General features: G+C 39.7%; 1 protein-coding gene across 4 annotated transcripts in view; it reads left to right on the top strand.

The window, feature by feature from the left end:
* The first annotated feature begins 933 nt into the window (after nucleotides 1-933).
* The window catches only part of ERC1 (ELKS/RAB6-interacting/CAST family member 1), a 512,141-nt gene continuing 493,636 nt past the window's right edge, over nucleotides 934-19,438 (top strand). For all 4 annotated transcript variants that reach the window (XM_080660553.1, XM_080660552.1, XM_080660551.1 and 1 more), the window contains exon 1: nucleotides 934-1,737. In XM_080660553.1, the coding sequence (XP_080516679.1) occupies nucleotides 1,069-1,737 (669 nt within the window). In that variant the 5' untranslated portion in view covers nucleotides 934-1,068. The remainder of the gene's footprint in view (nucleotides 1,738-19,438) is intronic.

Here is a 19,438-nt window from a genome sequence, read left to right as displayed (position 1 = left end):
TGTTTTGGTTATTCTTGTATCCCTACATTTCTATTTGAATTTTAGAGTCAACTTTAGAGTTATGTTAAGAATCTTGTAGAGATTTTCATTGGAATTTGAAGTAGTTGGGCAAAAACTGACCACCTTTCCAGTGTTTGTGTTCTTATCCATGAGCATGGATATCTTTTCTTTTGTTCAGGTGTTGTTTCAGTAAAGTTTTGTAATTTAAAAAAAAAAATGGCGGCCGAAACCGGTTTGGCTCAGTGGATGGAGCGTCGGCCTGCGGACTGAAGGGTCCCGGGTTTGATTCCGGTCAGGGGCATGTACCTTGGTTGCGGGCACGTCCTCAGTGGGAGGTGTGCAGGAGGCAGCCAATCGATGTTTCTCTCTCATCGATGTTTCTAGCTCTCTATCCCTCTCCCTTCCTCTCTGTGAAATATCAATAAAATATATTAAAAAAAATGCGTGCCTTTTTTTTTGTTAGATTTATATCAAAGTGTTTTTATGGTTGCTATTGTGAATGAACTTTTAAAAAATCACATTTTCTGATTATTATTACTAATGTGCAAGAAAGTATTGCTATTTATGTATTGATCTTGTATCTGACAAACTTGTTGGGTTTTATTATTAGTCCTAATAACTTTTCATTTTATAATCTTGGGTTTTCAGTTAGAAAATCATATCTTCAAACAGTTTTATCTTTTCCTTGGCACTTTTTCATTTGCTTGGTATGGTTTCAATATTCAGTTTTTGGGATGTGAAATATTTATAGAATGATGTTTACTATGAAATAAATTGTGCTGTAAACAAATTCTGAATGCATGAGTAAATAGAGGATAGAAGGGAGAGCTTCCTCAAGTGGGGGTAATGAAGTGTTTCTTAGAAGGGAAATGGTTATTATTGGAGGATTGACTGTGTGATCTTCTCATTACAGATATGGTGTAAGATATTTCTTCAAGACCGGACAGCTGAGGACCTGTTATTTCTGATTTGCCTTAAGCAGACTTACAGCCATAGAGAAACCTCACGGAGTTCCATATTTTGCTCTCTGCTTTATACCTTTCCGGTACATAAATTCACCTTGCAGTCATGTATGGAAGTGCTCGTTCAGTTGGGAAGGTGGAACCGAGCAGCCAGAGCCCTGGGCGTTCACCTAGGCTTCCGCGTTCCCCTCGCTTGGGCCATCGTCGAACCAATAGTACAGGAGGGAGCTCTGGAAGCAGTGTTGGAGGTGGCAGTGGGAAAACCCTTTCAATGGAGAACATCCAGTCCTTAAATGCTGCCTATGCCACATCTGGCCCTATGTACCTAAGTGATCATGAAAATGTGGGTTCAGAAACACCTAAAAGCACTATGACACTTGGCCGTTCTGGGGGACGTCTGCCTTATGGTGTTAGGATGACTGCTATGGGCAGTAGCCCTAATATAGCTAGTGGTGGGGTTGCTAGTGACACCATAGCATTTGGAGAGCATCACCTCCCTCCTGTGAGTATGGCATCTACTGTTCCTCACTCTCTTCGTCAGGCAAGAGATAACACAATCATGGATCTGCAGACACAGCTGAAGGAAGTATTAAGGGAAAATGATCTCTTGCGGAAGGATGTGGAAGTAAAGGAGAGCAAATTAAGTTCTTCAATGAATAGCATCAAGACCTTCTGGAGCCCAGAGCTGAAGAAAGAGCGAGCCCTCAGAAAAGATGAAGCTTCCAAAATCACTGTTTGGAAGGAACAGTATAGAGTTGTGCAGGAGGAAAACCAGGTTAGTTTTTTTCCATGTGTTTGCTTTTCCTGTCTGAATTCATGCATATAAATGAAATGAACCATTATTTTTTTTTTCCTGAGGTTTTTCTCTTCTTGATACATTTATCTTGCTGATTATTATTTAATTTAGTATTTTCTGTCCTCTGTTTCTTGGCTTTTCCCAGGTTTGGTCCTTTGCCTTGATTATTTTTTATTTTTTTGGTTGTCATGTCCTCTTGGCAATAATGAGGAGCAGTTCTTTCTGTGGACATTCATGATAGTTTAACTTAAGGATGCTTCTGTAATTTTTTTTTTAGTTCTTTAACAAGTTTAAGGTGGAATAAAGGCAACTTAATATGATTGTGCTTCTAGAAAATAAATATAACAAGGCATAATTATGGGCTTTGCAGTTTAAGAGCTAAGTGCTATCTTATTCTATATCATCCTATATAATAAAGAGGTAATATGCAAATTGACCATCACTCCAGTGCACAAGTGGTCACTCGCCCCCATGTGGTCAAAGATGGCTGCCACAAGATGTCCGGCAGGGGAGGGCAGTTGTGGGTGATCAGGCCTGCAGTGGAGGGCAGTTAGGGGTGACTGGGCTGGCAGAGGAGGGCAGTTGGGGGTGACCAGGCCTGCAGGGGAGGACAGTTGAGGTGGGGGAATCCAGGCCTGCTGGGGAGGGCAGTTGGGAGGGACAAGGCCTGCAGGGTAGGGCAGTTGGAGGCAACCAGGTTGGCAGGGGAGGGCAGTTAGGGGCAACCAGGCTGGCAAGGGAGGGCAGTTAGGGGTGACCGGGCCAGCAGGGAAGGGCAGTTGGGGCGACCAGGCCGGCAAGGGAGGGCAGTTAGGGGCAATCGGGCCTGCAGGGGAGGGCAGTTAGGCGTCAATCAGGCTGGCAGGGAGTGGTTAAGGGGTGATCAGGCTGGCAGGCAGAAGTGGTTAGGGGCAATCAGGCTGGCAGGCAGGTAGGTGAACGGTTGGGACCCAGCAGTCCTGGATTGCATCTCTCTGATGATTAGTGATGTTGAAAACTTTTCCATATGTCTCTTGGCCATTTGTATGTCTGCTATGGGTAAGTGTCTATTTAGCTCTTCTGCCCATTTTTTGATGGGATTGTTTGTTTTCCTTTTGTTGATTTGTTTGAGTATTTTATATATATTGAATATTAACCCCTTATCAGATGTATCATTGGCAAATATGTTCTCCCATACAGTGGGTTCCCTTTTCATTTTGATGCTGTTTTCTTTTGCTGTACAGAAGCTTTTTATTTATTTCTGAGAGTAAAGGAAAGGGAGAGAGATAGAGAAACATCAATGATGAGAGAGAATCATTTATAGGCTGCCTCCTGCATGCTCCCTACTGGAAATCAAGCCCATAACCTGGGCATGTGCCTTTTACTAAAATGGAAACCGGGACCCTTCAGTCCACAGGCTGACGCTCTACCACTGAGCCAAACCAGCTAGGGCTGTGCAGAAGCTTTTTATTTTGATGTAGTCCCTTTTATTTATTTTTTTCTTTTGTTTTTCTTGCATTAGGCATTGTATCAGTGAAAAATTTGCTACATGAAATGTCTGATATTTTGCTGCCTATGCTTTCTTCAAAGATTTTTATGGTTTCACAACTTACATTTAAATCTTTTATCCATTTTGAGTTTATTCTTGTGTATGGTGTAAGCTGGTGGTCTAGTTTCATTTTTTTACATGTAGCTGTCCAATTATCCCAACACCATTTATTGTAGAGATCGTATTTACTCCATTGTATGCTCATGTCTCCTTTGTCAGATATTAATTGAGCATAATGGCTTGGGTTGATTTCTGGGGTTTCTATACTGTTCCATTGATTTATATGCCTTTTCTTGTGCCAGTACCAGGCTGTTTTGATTATGGTGGCTTTGTAGTATAACTTGAAATCTAGTATTGTGATTCCTCCAACTGTGTTCTTTTTTCTCAAGATTTCTGCAGCTATTTTGGGGTCTGTTTTGGTTCCATATAAATTTTTGGAGTGTTTGTTTTAGGTCTGTGAAATATGCTATTGGTATTTTAATAGGGATTACATTGAATCTGTAGATTGCCTTGGGTAGTATGGACATTTTAATGATGTTGATTCTACCAATCCATGAACATGGTATATTCTCCCACTTGTTTATATCTTCCTCTATCTCTTTTTTCAACACCCTATAGTTTTTTTAGTACAAGTCTTTTACTTCTTTGCTTAAGTGTATTCCTATTTTATTTATTTTTTGTTACAATGGTAAATGGGATTGTTTTGTTGTTTCTATTTCTGAGAGTTCATTATTGTTGTATAAGAATGCCAATGAGCCGAAACCGGTTTGGCTCAGTGGATAGAGCGTCAGCCTGCGGACTGAAAGGTCCCGGGCTCGATTCCGGACAAGGGCATGTACCTTGGTTGCGGGCACATCCCCAGTGGGAGGTGTGCAGGAGGCAGCTGATCGATGTTTCTCTCTCATCGATGTTTCTAGCTCTCTATCCCTCTCCCTTCCTCTCTGTGAAATATCAATAAAATATATTAAAAAAAAAAAGAATGCCAATGATTTCTGGATATTAATTTTGTATCCCGCTATATTGCCAAAATCCTTTATTAAATCTAGTTGTTTTTTTAGAGAAGTCCTTTGGGTTTTCTGTGTACAATATCATGTCATCTGCGAATAATGACATTTTACTTCCTACTTTCCAATTTGGATGCCTTTTATGTTTTCTTCTTGTCTGATCACTGTTGCTAGGACCTCCAGTACTATCTAAATATAAAAAAGGCTAATATGCTAAGTGTCTGACCGGCCACTGTGACGCACACTGACCACCAGGGGGCAGATGCTCAATGCAGGAGCTGCTGTGATGCACACTGGCCATTTACATAGAAATGGCACCGTGGACCTTGTGCCCACAAAGCAACACTCAGCTTTCCCCAAGTGGGACACAGGCCACCCCACCACCTCGGAGTGACAACCCACCAAATTGCAGCTGATGCTGCTGAGACCCATGGCACAAAATGTGGCCCATAGTCCAGCCCAGCCTGGAAATGGTCACTGTAGGCACTGGGCAATGACGTCCTGTAGCAACTGCCAGCTTCCTTTCCCTAGCGACTAGCCTCCTTGGAGTTTCTTTAGCCCAGGAACATGGCTTGCTTTATAGCCAGGTGCAAACATTTTACAGTTCAACCAAATGTCTGTGAAGCGTTTTCATGTGCCTCATCTCATTTGATCCTCACAGAAGTCCTAGAGTAGGTAGATAGGAGACTTGGTAGAATCTTATTTTCTTTTCATTAGCAAAACAATGGAGATTTAGAGAGTTTAGAAACGACACTACTAAAAAGAAGTAAGAAATGGTGGACCTTAAAAATGACTTCAGGTTTTCTCACTGCGCAGAATATAGTCAAACACTGTTACAGTTAAATATTTTACCCTTTGTTCTTCCTGCGTGATCTGCAATAATAATCTGCTTCGTGTTGATATTTACTGCTGTGTTGCTGACATTACCTGAAAGAGAAGTTGAGGTGCTTCACTGGGGTGGGAAAAGTTTAGCTAAATCAGAAAGCAGGTCTAATTAAGCAAGTTTATCTATATATATAAAAGGCAAAATTGACTCGCACATGCATGATACATATAAAGCACTTGCGCCAATCACACACATGTTTCGATCTGTCATTGTCGATTGTGAATTTGGTTGACACTTCTATTTTTTTATTTTCTTTTTACTTTTATTTTCTTTATTGATTAAGGTATTACATATGTGTCCTTATCCCCACATAGCCCCTTCACCCCGCAACTCATGCCCTCACCCCCCTGGTGTCTGTGTCCATTGGTTAGGCGTATATGCATGCATACAAGTCCTTTGTTTGACCTTTCCCCCTTACTCCTACCCTCCCCTACCCTCCCTCTGAGGTTTGACGGTCTGATCGTTGCTTCTCTGTCTCTGGATCTGTTTTTGTTCATCAGTTTATGTTGTTAATTATATTCCACAAATGAGTGAGATCATGTGATATTTATCTTTCTCTGACTGACTGATTTTTGCTTAGCATAATGCTCTCCAGGTCCATCTATGCTGTTGCAAATGGTAGGAGTTCCTTTTTACAGCAGTATAGTATTCCATTGTGTAGATGCACCACAGTTTTTAATCCACTCATCTGCTGATGGGCACTTTAGGATGTTTCCAAAGCTTAGCTATTGTAAATAGTGTTGCTATGAACATAGGGGTGCATATATCCTTTCTGATTGGTGTTTCTAGTTTCTTGGGATATATTCCTAGAAGTGGGATTACTGGGTCAAATGGGAGTTCCATTTTTAGTTTTATGAGGAAACTCCATACCGTTCTCCACAGTGGCTGCACCAGTCTGCATTCCCACCAGCAGTGCACGAGGGTTCCTTTTTCTCTGCATCCTCGCCAGCACTTGTCATTTGTTGATTTGTTGATGATAGCCATTCTGATAGGTGTGAGGTGATACCTCATTGTCGTTTTAATTTGCATCTCTCGGATGATTAGTGACTTTGAGCATGTCCTCTTTCGAAAAGTATCTATTTAGGTCTGTTGCCCATTTTTTGATTGGGTTGTTTATCTTCCTTTTGTTAAGTTGTATGAGTTCTCCGTAAATGTTGGAGATTAAACCCTTATCGGCGATAACATTTGCAAATATATTCTCCCATGCAGTGGGCTTTCTTGTTGTTTTGTTGATGGTTTCTTTTGCTGTGCAGAAGCTTTTTATTTTGATGTTTTCCTATTTGTTTATTTTCTCTTTAGTTTCCATTGCCATAGGAGCTGTATTGGTGAAGATATTGCTTCGGCATATGTCTGAGATTTTGCTACCTGTGGATTCCTCTAAGATTTTTATGGTTTCCCGTCTTATGTTTAAGTCCTTTATCCATTTTGAGTTTATTTTTGTGTATGTTGTAAGTTGGTGGTCTAGTTTCATTTCTTTGCATGTATCTGTCCAATTTTCACAACACCATTTATTGAAGAGACTGTCTTGACTCCATTGTATGCTCTTGTCTCTTTTGTCAAATATTAATTGATCATAGTGGATTGGGTCGATTTCTGGGTTCTCTATTCTATTCCATTAGTCTGTATGTGAATTTTTGGAGAGTTTGTCCTAGGTCTGTGAAATATGCCGTTGGTATTTTAATGGGGAGTGCATTGAATCTATAGCTTGCTTTGGGTAGTATGGACATTTTAATGATGTTGATTCTACCAATCCATGAACACGGTATGTTCTTCCATTTGTTTATGTCTTCCTCTATCTCTTTGTTCAGTGTCCTGTAGTTTTCTGAGTACAGGTCTTTTACCTCCTTAGTTAAGTTTATTCCTAGGTATCTTAATTTTTTTGGTGCAATAGTAAATGGGATTGTTTTTTTTAATCTCTCTTTCTGTAAGTTCACTATTGGTGTATAAAAATGTCTTAGATTTCTTGGCATTAATTTTGTATCCTGCTACATTGCCAAATTCATTTATTAGGTCTAGTAGTTTTTTGATGGACTCTTTAGGGTTTCCTATGTACAGTATCATGTCATCTCGAATAAGGACAGTTTCACTTCTTCTTTTCCAATTTGGATACCTTTTATTTCTTCTTCTTGTCTAATTGCTATGGCTAGCACTTCCAGTACTATGTCGAACACGAGTGGTGAAAGTAGGCATCCCTGTCTTGTTCCTGTTCTTAGGTGAAATGGTTTTAGTTTTTGCCCATTGAGTATGATGTTGGCTGTAGGTTTGTTGTATAAGGCTTTTATTATGTTGAGGTATGACCCATCTATTCCCACTTTGCTGAGGGTTTTTATCAAGAAAGGGTGTAGGATTTTGTCAACTGCTTTTTCTGCATCAATTGATATGACTTTGTGATTTTTATCTCTCAATTTGTTTATATGATGTATCATGTTTATTGGTTTGCAGATATTATACTATCCTTGCATCCCTGGGATAAATCCTACTTGGTCATGGTGTATGATCTTTCTGATGTACTGCTGGATCCAATTTGCTAGAATTTTGGCATCTATGTTCATGAGGGATATTGGCCTGTAGTTCTCTTTCTTTGTGTTCTTTATCTGGTTTTTGAAATAGGGTAATGCTGGTTTCATAGAATGAGCTTGGAAGTGTGTTTTCCTCTTGAATTTTTTGGAATAGCCTGAGGTTTTAGTTCTTCTTTGAATGTTTGCTAAAACTCCTCTGTGAAGCCATCTGGCCCCCGGCTTTTGTTTGCTGGAAGCTTTTTGATGACTGCTTCAATTTCCTCCTTAGTTATTGGCCTATTGAGATTTTCAGATTCTTCCTGATTGAGTTTTGGGAGGTTGTATTTTTCTAGGTATATGTCCTTTTCCTCTATGTTGTCTAGTTTGTTGGAATAGAGTTGTTCATAGTATTTTTAAACAATCCTTTGTATTTCTGTGGGGTCTGTTGTTACTTTGCCTCTTTCATTTCTGATTTTGTTTATTTGGGTCCTTTCTCTTTGCTTCTTGTTGAGCCTAGCTAGAAGTTCATCAATCTTGTTTATCCTTTCAAAGAACCAGCTCTTGGTTTCATTGATTTTTTTGTATTGTTTTTTTTGTCTCTGTGAGTTGACACTTGTATTATAGAGAAAGGGCGAATAGCGATATTAAAATATTTCTTCTAATTAATTTTCTTTCAATGTGCATGAGTCTGCACTGGCACACTAATCCTATCTAATAAAAGAGTAGTATGCAAATTGATCGTACCTCTGCTGCACCCACTAGCCACGCCCACCAGCCAATCAGGAGCGCGTATGCAAATTAACCCAACCAAGATGGCGGTTAATTTGCATATCCAGGAGTAGAGCGAAGACTGAAGACAGCGTAGAAGGAAGCCAAGCATTGCAGAAGGGAGTGAGGCTATGTAGAAGCAAGCAAGTGGGGCTGTGGAGAAGGGAGAGAAGCAGGAGGGGCAGGGGAGAAGAGAGGGAAGCAGGCGGGCTGACGGAGAAGGGAGGGAAGCAGGTGGGCCGGCGGAGAAGGGAGGGAAGCAGACGGGGCAGGGGAGAAGGGAGGGAAGCAGGCAGAGAAGTGAGGGAAGCAGGCGGGCCGGCGGAGAAGGGAGGGAAGCAGACCGCCACAGGAAGCCCTATTGCAGGAATCTTCCTGCATCGGGCCTCTAGTGTTGAATAAAAGTTGTAAAGTGGACAACCTTGTCTTGTTCAAGTTTTTAGGGGAAATGGTTTTAATTTTTGCCCGTTGAGTATTGCTCATCAGCCACAGGGAATTTATGATTGTTCTATTGCCACTTTAGGGCTCAGTTGTAAAAGATGGGAAAAGGAACAAGGGACTATTGGCTGATGCTTCTCATCCTTTTTTTCTGCCATATTATATCTCAGGGTTGTGACAGATTCCTATACATAATGATTATTTATTGTGACAGTGTTCCTCAGTAGAAGGAATGTGTGTATAGAAAAAGGGTGTTTAAAATCTTAGGTACGTTTAATTAAAAAAAGCCATCCAGGTGATTTTGCTGTCTCCTCACCTTGAGAGTCATTGATGTACAAGATGCTCAGATGATGTATGACAATAGAATGAAGAAATAACTTTTCTTCAGTTAAAATTTAAGTTGCAGAAAGTGAAGTACAACGTGAAAAGTTTATCATTCCTAAATGTAAAATAATAGTACATTCTGAAAGTTTTTCTAGATTGGTGTTGAATTATAAATATCAAGAGAGGAGTAATGAGTTTGCTTAATTTAGCTTGTTATAAAGTATCAGTGTAGATACTTTAGAAACTATCTGTATTCATCGGGTAGATTTTAGTTTCTTTTAATTTTGTAAAAATGAGATTGATAAATTTGGAGTATGTAATGGTGGCATATCAATGCTCAAATATGAAGAACTTTATTTAGATAATTAAGCATCATAGCACATCATTCTTGGATATTATCCAATCTTAAATGGATTGTTAATAATCACAATTTATTTCCATTGACCTGAAAAGTGGCTGAGCTATAACTTATAAATATTGTGTAAAAGTTATACATGAACAAACACTTTTCTTTTAAAGTTCTACCTTTTAGGAATAGATTGTATGTGTGAGTATGTAAGTAAATGTAAATATAACGTATATATGTGTGTATATATAAATGTATGTACATATATGTGTGTGTGTATTTTGGGAGAAGTTAAATTGAGGTTACTGGCTCTATCACTGAACTAACTAACCTCCAATGTACCTTTCTGATGATGCTAAAAATATGCTTATCACCAAGATAGTTTTTATTATCAAGCAACTTGGAAATGTCTATTTTAATGAGGGAAAATTATTGGCATATTTCTTTATTTTCAAAAAATTAATTGGGCAGCTGATTATGTCCATATTTTAAAAGCTGTGTGGATAAAAAGCAATGGCAATTTCCTTCCTAATTATCAAGCTATATACAAAGGCAAATATTTGAATCTTCTGAAAAGACTAGTAGGGACTCAGCATTACAGTCCAGCGAAATGAAACGGCCCATAGGACTATGATGCCAAAAAAGCCATATGTGCTGAAGGAGGGTAAACACTGCCTTATCTAGATTCTGCCCCTTGCCCTAATTAAACACCAAGGCTGGCAGGAATATATTCTTCCTGCACCCACTATAATTATCATACAATCCTAAAATTGTGTATCTTTGGTCCAAAAAACAAAGGGTGGAATTTTAAAGTAAAGTGAAACACTGCAGTGAGATTTACAGAACTGAGAACGCTAATTAATAGATTATAGTGAGCTAGCAGTGGGCCCTAATTAAACTCTGCATTCATTATACCCTCCATAGCCCTCAAGGTCAGACATTTTCCACTTTACAAAGAATACTGGTTTAATAGGATTTACAATAATGAAACAAATTTCTCCAATTCAGTTTGAAACTGGGAATTTAGATGCATTCTAAATGTTTGATATGCTTGGGCCACAGAGACCTTGGTCTAGAATCCTACCAAATGTAAAGACATATTTGTTAGAGTTGTCTAATGTGTATGGTTCATTATTATGGAGCTTTTTTGGAAGATTGCTTCTAAAATAAATACCCAACTGTTTTTATGTCTCATACTCCTTTTGTTTCTGACTTTCAAACATTGGTGGTTGGAGAGACGGAACAACATATGTTTTAACAGGAAAGGCCTTTTTTTCTTTTTTAAAATTGACAATGAAGAAGACTTTTAGTATTTACACGTTTGCTTGATGAAGAATAAAAATCCAGTTGTGAACTTTCTTGAATGGCAAAGCTAAGGCTTTGGATGATTTACATTTTTATTTTATTCTAACCAACATGTAACAAGATATTGTCATACTTCTTTTTTTATTATTTTGCTTTATAATATTTCTATATGTTGAGTTTAGTTGGAAGCTTATTTTAAAAATAATTATTTTAAAGCACTTTCATTGAACTTTTGTGTGGTCAGAATACGTTCTGTTTGATATTATAGTGTGGCAATTAAGTCATATTTTGGTTTGTGTATTTTTTTTCTTTATGGAGTCTGATTTTATTCAGGATTCAGATTTTTTTATTTTGGTTTTATTTATTTAGGGATCAAATCAAGAGAAGTTCAAGTTCAGAAATACAAAAAGAGAAACCCTGTGTGAATCTTTGTTTTGTCATTTGTTCTCACTGTTTGGACACAGGTGACTATTAACATTTTTATAATTAGAGGTTGTAACTTGGTTTGTCACATGGTGAAAGCCATTATTATTTGAACTTAAGTTCTTTCACGAGGTTGGTAATTATTTCACTGTCATTTAAAGTCTGATCTTAAAATCTGGGATCTGCCCTAGCTGGTTTGGCTCAGTGGATAGAGCGTCGGCCTGTGGACTGAAGGGTCCCAGGTTCGATTCTGGCCAAGGGCACATGCCCGGGTTGCGGGCTCGGTCCCCAGCAAGGGGCAGTGCAGGTGGCAGCCGGTCAATGATTCTCTCTCATCATTGATGTTTCTATCCCTCTCTCCCTCTCCCTTCCTCTCTGGAAAAAAAAAAAAAATCTGGGATCTATGTCTTGGACTATCTATTTAACTTTTATGTTTGGTAATTCTGATAACAGAGATGAATTATGAATGGTTATTCAGAATATTGTGCATAAATCAGTAGCCTAATTTATTTTCCAGAGTGATTTGATCTTTTTGGTGTTCTAGATATGGGATATGTTAAAGGCACTATGCAGAATGCCCTGAAAAAATTAAAATAATTATGTCCCTATTGGGGAATTAATCATTTTGAGAAGCAAAATTTGTTCGTGTATGACTTTCATTAGACAAATTTTAAAAATTCACATTTAATATTGCTTCTTGTCTCATCAGAAAAGCTTTTAAGCATTGGTAAGCTGTCAAGTTCACCAGGTTCCCAAAATTTTCAAGTTTTCCCAAAGATACAAGTTTTCCACAATTCTAATTTTCACTTCAAAGCTCAAATTTTATCATTGGCAATAAATATTATAAGTTACTGTTTTTGAAGTGACAGGTTTGTTTCATTAATTTATTAAAAAAAATCAGCCTTATACCCGAGACTGAATAATCATAGTTGTCAGTTCAGTCTTTTAAATTAAAAAGATGTTCATTGAGACAACCATTGTATTTCATTAGGTAGCACAAGTGCTTTATGCCTCTTTGAAGATATTAGTTGAGCAAAGAGAGACCTGAATGTTATGACTGTCTGGGATAAAATGTTCCAGGTAGAAGAGACTATAAGTCTAATGGAATTTTCTGACTCTGATAAGAGGTTGCCACTAATGGTCTTCAATAGGTTATTCTTTAGCAAATGTCCCTCTTCTTTTATTCAGTCCTAGGGCCCCAGTGCACGAATTTGTGCACCTTGAAAGGAACTGTGGGCCGTGAGGCTGCGGTGGGCACAGGGACAGGTCTCGGCCCATCCTCCGTGCCCCTGCCCGGCCCCTCCCACCACAGTTCCCAGTCCCCTGTCTGCCAGCAGCCCCGCTCCCGCCGCTGCTGCTCCCATGTGCTGATGGTGCCGGCCCTGCTCACACCCGATGACGGTGCTGAGCGCCAGCTGCAGGTGCGAGCTGGGCCGTTGCTGGCAGCGGGTGCGAGTGGTGGCTGCTGGCCCCGATCACTTCTCAGGAGCAGGGGGAGGTGGAGAAGCCCTGAGGGGTGATCGGGGCCGGCAGCCGCTGCTCACACCTACTGATGGCGCCAAGTAAATTGGGGCTGGCACTGGGCACCAGCAGTGGGTGCGAGTGGGGCCAGTGCCAGCAGCAGGTGTGAGCACCGGGCAGGACTGCGATGTGCGGGAGCAAAGAATTTTCAGTAACCACCAGAGGCTCGCCCTGATGACAGTGACTGGCACTCTGCCTTGGTCTGACGCCCCCTGCTCACCTACTCCACCATCCTGCTGTGGCTGATGCACACCATATTCCGTGCACACCCCCTGGTGATCAGTGCATGTTATAGTGACTGGTTGTTTGTTTGTTCCGCAGTTCGGTCTATTTGCATATTAGCCTTTTATTATATAGAATTGTAATAAAATGTTATGGTCTCTGATATCTACAAAGCTTTTGCTTCTTTGCCATGGTTTAGGGAATTATACTATTTCTTTAGTAATACTGAATAATGGGAAAAGACTGTATAAAACCTCATTGGCCAAAATTCTACACAGGCTATATATACTAATAAAAAGGTAATATACTAATTAGACCGGGTTGACCGGACATTTTCTGGTTGTCCTGCCTTCCTTCTGGACAAAGCCATGGTGGCGGGGGCTGAGGCAGAGGCAGTTAGGGGCGATCAGGCTGGCAGGGGAGGGCAGTTAGGGATGATCAGGCAGGCAGGCAGGTGAGCGGTTAGGAGCCAGAGGTTCTGGATTGTGAGAGGGATGTCCAACTGCCGGTTTAGGCCTGCGGGATCCTGGATTGGAGAGGGTGCAGGCTGTGTTGAGGCACTTCTGCTCCCCGCCCCAATCTCTAGTGTTATATAATAGGAGAAAGCTTTGCTGTTCTAGAAAGATGAAAGAGTACTACATCAAAGTTTTGGAATGAGTTTATCCATGGACATTAAATGAAAAATCCTGCTTTGAGATCTGGTGTTAATGGTTTTTGGTTGTGCAATCTCAGATATTACCTGTGATTAGAGATGCCATCCTTTTTTTGGCAAGCCAGGAAGGTGTTCATCTATTATTAAATACTAGTTTTAATGTTTAATATTTAATGTTTACTTGTTGGTTTAACAAACATTGAGCTCCTTTGTATAATTATATTTTTCTGGTGAATTGTCCTAACTATAAATAAAGCTGAAAGCAATGTGAAAACTTTAGAAAGTGGTAACTTGCTTTTCTGAGTTTTTGGACTCCTGAATTAACATTAAAATTAAAGTGACTTAGTGATTTAGAGGATATATTTAAAGAATATGTATATTTTCTCCTGGATTTTTCTTTTCAAACTATGGCCTCAAATTTTATAGGATAAAATGGATGTGAGGATAATAGATTTCTGGAAATAGATTGTAACCCTTAGTAGGAATATCAATGAAAGAAAGAACTACTTGAAAAAATGTCAGACGATCCAGTGTTTCTTTGATGATGTTTGTTTTTTGTTGATAGCATATTTCTTTGTCTTTGGAGAGGTTCCTTGGGTGGGTTGTGTTAGCCAGTAGTTACAGTTGGCTAACTAGTAACTGTTTTCTTTATTGAGTGTTTTGTGGTAAGGATTCCTCTTTGTCTCATCAACTACCCAGTTTTTACTATGAAGAAATTAAAAAAGGAAAAGGATATATTCATCAATTTTTGGTTGTAATTGTGTCCTTCCAAATATTTCATTGTAATTTTTTTCTCACACTCTCTGGGAGCTGTTTAATAAACCACATTCATAACCCTAAATGAAGGAGGACCTGAATTTCACAGGTATCACTGCATGCTTTAAAAATGATCTTGTGAGCCCTGGCTGGGTGGCTTAATTGGTTGGAGCATCATCTCATACACCAAAAGGTCGTGGGTTCAATATCTGGTCAGAGCACATATCTAGGTTGCGATTTTGATCCCTGGTCTGGGCTGTGGGAGGCAACCAATCGATGTTTCTCTCTACCATTGATATTTCTTCCTCTCTCTAAAATAAATAACAACATATCCTCTGGTGAGGAGTAAAAAAGTTATCTTGTGAGAGGTACTTGAACATTATAGTTTGTTGCTCTGAAAAAGAAAAGAGCAAATCATCAAGAATTCCTTGATAATGGGAATCTGTAATACACTTGCTTAACTATTAGAAAGCACTAGAGGCCCGATGCACGATATTCATGCAAGGGCCTTGGCCCCAGCTCCTGCCCGCTGCCGCCGCATTGGCTGGGGGCCTCTGCTGTCTCTGCCTCGGCCTCTGCCTGCTGCAGCTTTGTCTGGGAGGAAGGGCGTCTGGAAGGACGTCCGGTCTGATTAGCATATTGTGCTTTTATTATTATAGATTAGAGGCCTGGTGCACGGATTTGTGCACTGGTGGGGTCCCTTGGCCTGGCCTGCGGGGATCGGGCTGAAACTGGCTCTCCGACATCCCCCGAGGGGTCCCAGATTGCGAGAGGGTGGTTCTCAGATGACACCCCCCAGAATCAGGCTCTCTTCTCTCTGGTTCCAGGTGTGTCACCCGAAAACCACAGCTGCCAAATCACAGTAGCTTGGCAGCTCCTGTGTTGAGCGTCTGCCCACTGGTGGTCAGTGCGCATCATAGCTTCTGGTCGAAAGGTTGGCCTGTTGCGTAGGCTTTTATATATATAGATTGTAAAATTCTAAAAGGGACAACAGCTCAGTTTTCAAGACTCAGAATATTGACAGGCAATTTATATTAAACCATTTCCATGGAACATTTTACATAACTTTGTATTACCTAGTTTGTACTTGAGGAATACAACGTATTCTTTCCCTATCCCAATAAGCTTAAAGTAAAATGCTATTTGAGTGTTGAGCCCATGATACTTACTGCCTTCTGCTAAAGTTATGTTGTGTATGCTTAGGCTTATTAGTTTATATGTTTCATTTTTATTTGGTTTTTAAATTCTCTGAATAGTATAAAAGAGAAATTATGCATTTTAATTTGTTTTTTAAATTTTCTGTATAGTAAAAAAGAGAAATTATGTAAAATGAAGAAGTTATCACCTTTTTGTTATATATTCTTTTTGCTCTTGAAACAGATTTGGGCAGGTTAACCTCTGATTTTCCTTGATGCTGTAAAATTTTGTGATGAAGAAACTTTGTCCTTCATTTTTTTTTGGGTTAATTCTTACTTGAGGATATTTTTTTCCATCGATATTTAGAAAGAGTGGAAGGTAGGGGGAGTGACAGAGGGAGAGAAACATTGATGTGAGAGACACATCCATGGGTTGGGCACGCACTCAGACCGGGGCCAGGGATTGAGCCTGCAATGAGGTAAGTGACCTTGACCGGAATCAAACCTGTGGCCCTTCATTCTGTGGGCTGACATTCTAACCACTGAGCAGAACTGGCTAGGGCTTTCCTTCATTTTTAAAGTATCTTAAAAAGCGTAACTGAAGGAAATATTTTTTCAGGTTAAGTTTCTTCATTGTTTATATTGAGTTTTCTTTCATGTTTATTGAAATCTTGTAAGAGTTATGTGTCTATAATTAAGGTGTTTTCATTGTCAAAAATATAAATAATGGTATGTTAGAGTTTATCTGTTTGGGGTAAAGAGTTTTGGATAGGTATTTATATATATTTTTTTCTTTGTACACCAGTAACATTTCTGTTGTTGGTATGAGGTAATGATATTAAAATGAAAGCAAAACTGCTTTGATAAGTCAGTTGCAGATAAATAGTTGTTTAAGCATGGTTAAATTTTTTTTTACATGATTGCATTATGCTTACATTATAAACCTCCTACAGTATATATTTGTTTCAAAGAAAACCATTTTTGGAAGCTAAGTGAAAACTGTTTTGTAGGATTTAAAAATCTGCTGAGAAATTGGAAGGTTATATTCAGAAAATGTTCTTACTTTTGATTGTCTTTCATAAATTTGATAAGCTGAATAATTAGTAATTTATTCTTGCCATATGGCTCTTCTTCTCTTCTTCATGGGCATAGAAACTTAGAATAGGTGCCAAATTCTTAGGAGACAGGCCTACTTTAATGAGTGTTTCCAGTCTTTACTATCCTGTAAATTCATGTTACTCCTGGTATAGATTATTTTCAAGAGATATGAAACAGTTAAAAGAGGGCCTATTTAAATGGTAGTGGATAAATTCCTGAATTTCCCTTGGTATTTCTGAACATAGGTTTTTACTTTCAAGATATTGGTTCTCAAAAGTTGTGTGAATATTGGCCACCATAATAACTTGGAGGCAGAAGGCATTTCTTGGATTTATGGTAGAGAGGGCCTAGTGTTGCTAGATATCCTGTAATGCTTAGGGAAGCCCTGAATACTGAAAATTCCTCCCTCATTCCATATGATTTTCAAATGTCTTGCCAGAAGTTTGTGTAGGTGAAAAATCTGTTTATAATGACCTGAACCTAGATACTAACTACATAAATATACATAATTACGTTAGCATTTCTTGAGTGGTTACAATAGGCACTAAATTTTTTAGCAGTATAAGTACTATGTAAGGCAGGGGTCCTCAAACTTTTTAAACAGGGGGCCAGTTCACTGTCCCTCAGACCGTTGGAGGGCCGGACTATAGTTTAAAAGAAAAAACTATGAACAAATTCCTATGCGCACTGTGGGCCCGGGACGAGTCGGCTGCTAAGCAGGACAGGCAGCGGCACCCGGTGGGCCAGATAAATGTCCTCGACGGGCCGCATGTGGCCCGTGGGCCGTAGTTTGAGGACCCCTGAAGGTGATGGAAGATTGTACTTTGTTTTGTTTAAACATTACCTAGAGTTTTTATCATTTTAGAAAATTACTTCAGTAGCAGCATTGCCTTGTTGGCCAGTGCAACTACCTATTCAGCCTTTAGTGTAGCTGTCTGCAGCATTTACATATTAACATACATATTATTTTCTTGTAAAATTCTTTTTCTTTCATTGAATTTATATTACTTTTTTATTGCATGTGAGGGTGGGATTATTATTTAAGAATTTCAAGGTAGTAAAGGGCACATTACAGATATCCTATATAATAAAAGGGTAATTTGACCCTAACGGTGGAACGACCAGTCGCTATGACATGCTCTAACCACCAGGGGGCAGACGCTCAACACAGGAACGCAGGAGCTGCCCCCTGGTGGTCAGTTCGCTCCCACAGGGGGAGTTCTGCTCAGCCACAAGCTGGGCTGAGGGCTGCAAGTGCAGTGGTGGTGGCGGGAGCCTCTTCCACCTCCTTGGCAGCGCTAAGGATGTCCGACTGCAGCTTAGACCCGCTCCCCGTGGGGAGCGGGCCTAAGCTGGCAGGTGGACATCCCGCGAGGGCTCCTGGACTGCCAGAGGGATGTCTGACTGGCAGCTTAGGCCCGATCCCCTGGGGAGCAGGCCTAAGCTGGCAGGTGGACATCCCCTGAGGGCTCCCGGGCTGCCAGAGGGATGTCTGACTGCCAGCTTAAGCCCAATTCCCCGGGGAGCGGGTCTAAGCCGGCAGGTGGACATCCTCTGAGTGGTCCTGGACTGCAAGAGGGCGCAGGCTGGGCTGAGGGACCCCTCCCAAGTGCACAAATTTTCGTGCACTGGGTCTCTAGTTTGTTATAAAAAGAGCAGAGGTGGCATTGGGTCTGATGACCTTAAGAATCACTTGTGTAGTTAATACGACACTGCATTTATAAAAGGAGATGTACTTTCTCATTTTGATCCTGGCTCTGCCAATCAGTAACTGGGCATATGAATATGCGCACATTGTTTAATCTTTTTGGACCCAGTTTTCTCATCTATAGAAGTCCAGAGAGCTGGACAAGGTGTTCTTTAGAGATTGTTTCTTATAAAATTATCTGATTTAGCTTTTGTCAATTATCCTAATGGAATTCTCTAAGAGTCTGTTCACCTTGATTGTAAGGCCCTAAATTCAGCTGATTCATATAACTAAGTTAGGCATTTCTGGGAACTAGAAGTACTTGACTATTGATATTCTTTTCAAGATAAGCAGCATAAAACCAGGGCTTGCATATAAAGGAGCAGAGAGCCTTCATGTTAGTTTCATGAGTTGTCAAATGGAGAAAATGCTTTTATGGTCATTGTAATAGTTAAATGAGGTTAAGGAAGATAATATGTATAAAATGATGTATAAGACTACCTGACATTAATAAAAGTTAATTGAGTTAGAATCTAATCAGATAGTTTATAAATACAAATAATACTATATAACATTTTTTGAAGTATGACGTGTACTTTATAATCTGCCATGAGAACGGAAATAGTAGCATGGCACCTATACAGTATTTCTAGGAAGTGGGTCACAGTGAGTAATAGCTTCATTTGGATAACTAATTACTGTCTAATATTCCTGAAGGAGTTACTAGAAACTTTGAGTAGGGTAATTAGCTCTCAGGGTTTTCAGTTACAGTCATATCCATTATTTAACATTTTTATTTTCACAATGACTCATCCATGAATTATAGAGTGCTTTCCCAAAAGGAATGTAATATTTCTGGAAATAATTTTTTTACTGTTCTACTTTCTTCCTGTGGTAAGGAGTTTCTGACTAGTCAGTTGGACCCAAAACTCTCCACAAATATTTTAAATAATGTGCCTTGCATGAAGAAGATTTAACTTTCACAAGAATGTAAGTGGCATAGGATCCAAAGACTTCCGGGAAGGAGTTAACATTAAGGTAAGAGAAAGGACAGAGAAGAGATATAGTTGATCAATTGAGCAGATGGT

The sequence above is a fragment of the Plecotus auritus genome (assembly GCF_963455305.1).
Source record: "Plecotus auritus genome assembly, chromosome: 3".
Classification (NCBI taxonomy): Eukaryota; Metazoa; Chordata; class Mammalia; order Chiroptera; family Vespertilionidae; genus Plecotus; species Plecotus auritus.
This window is presented reverse-complemented; position numbering and strand designations above follow the sequence as displayed.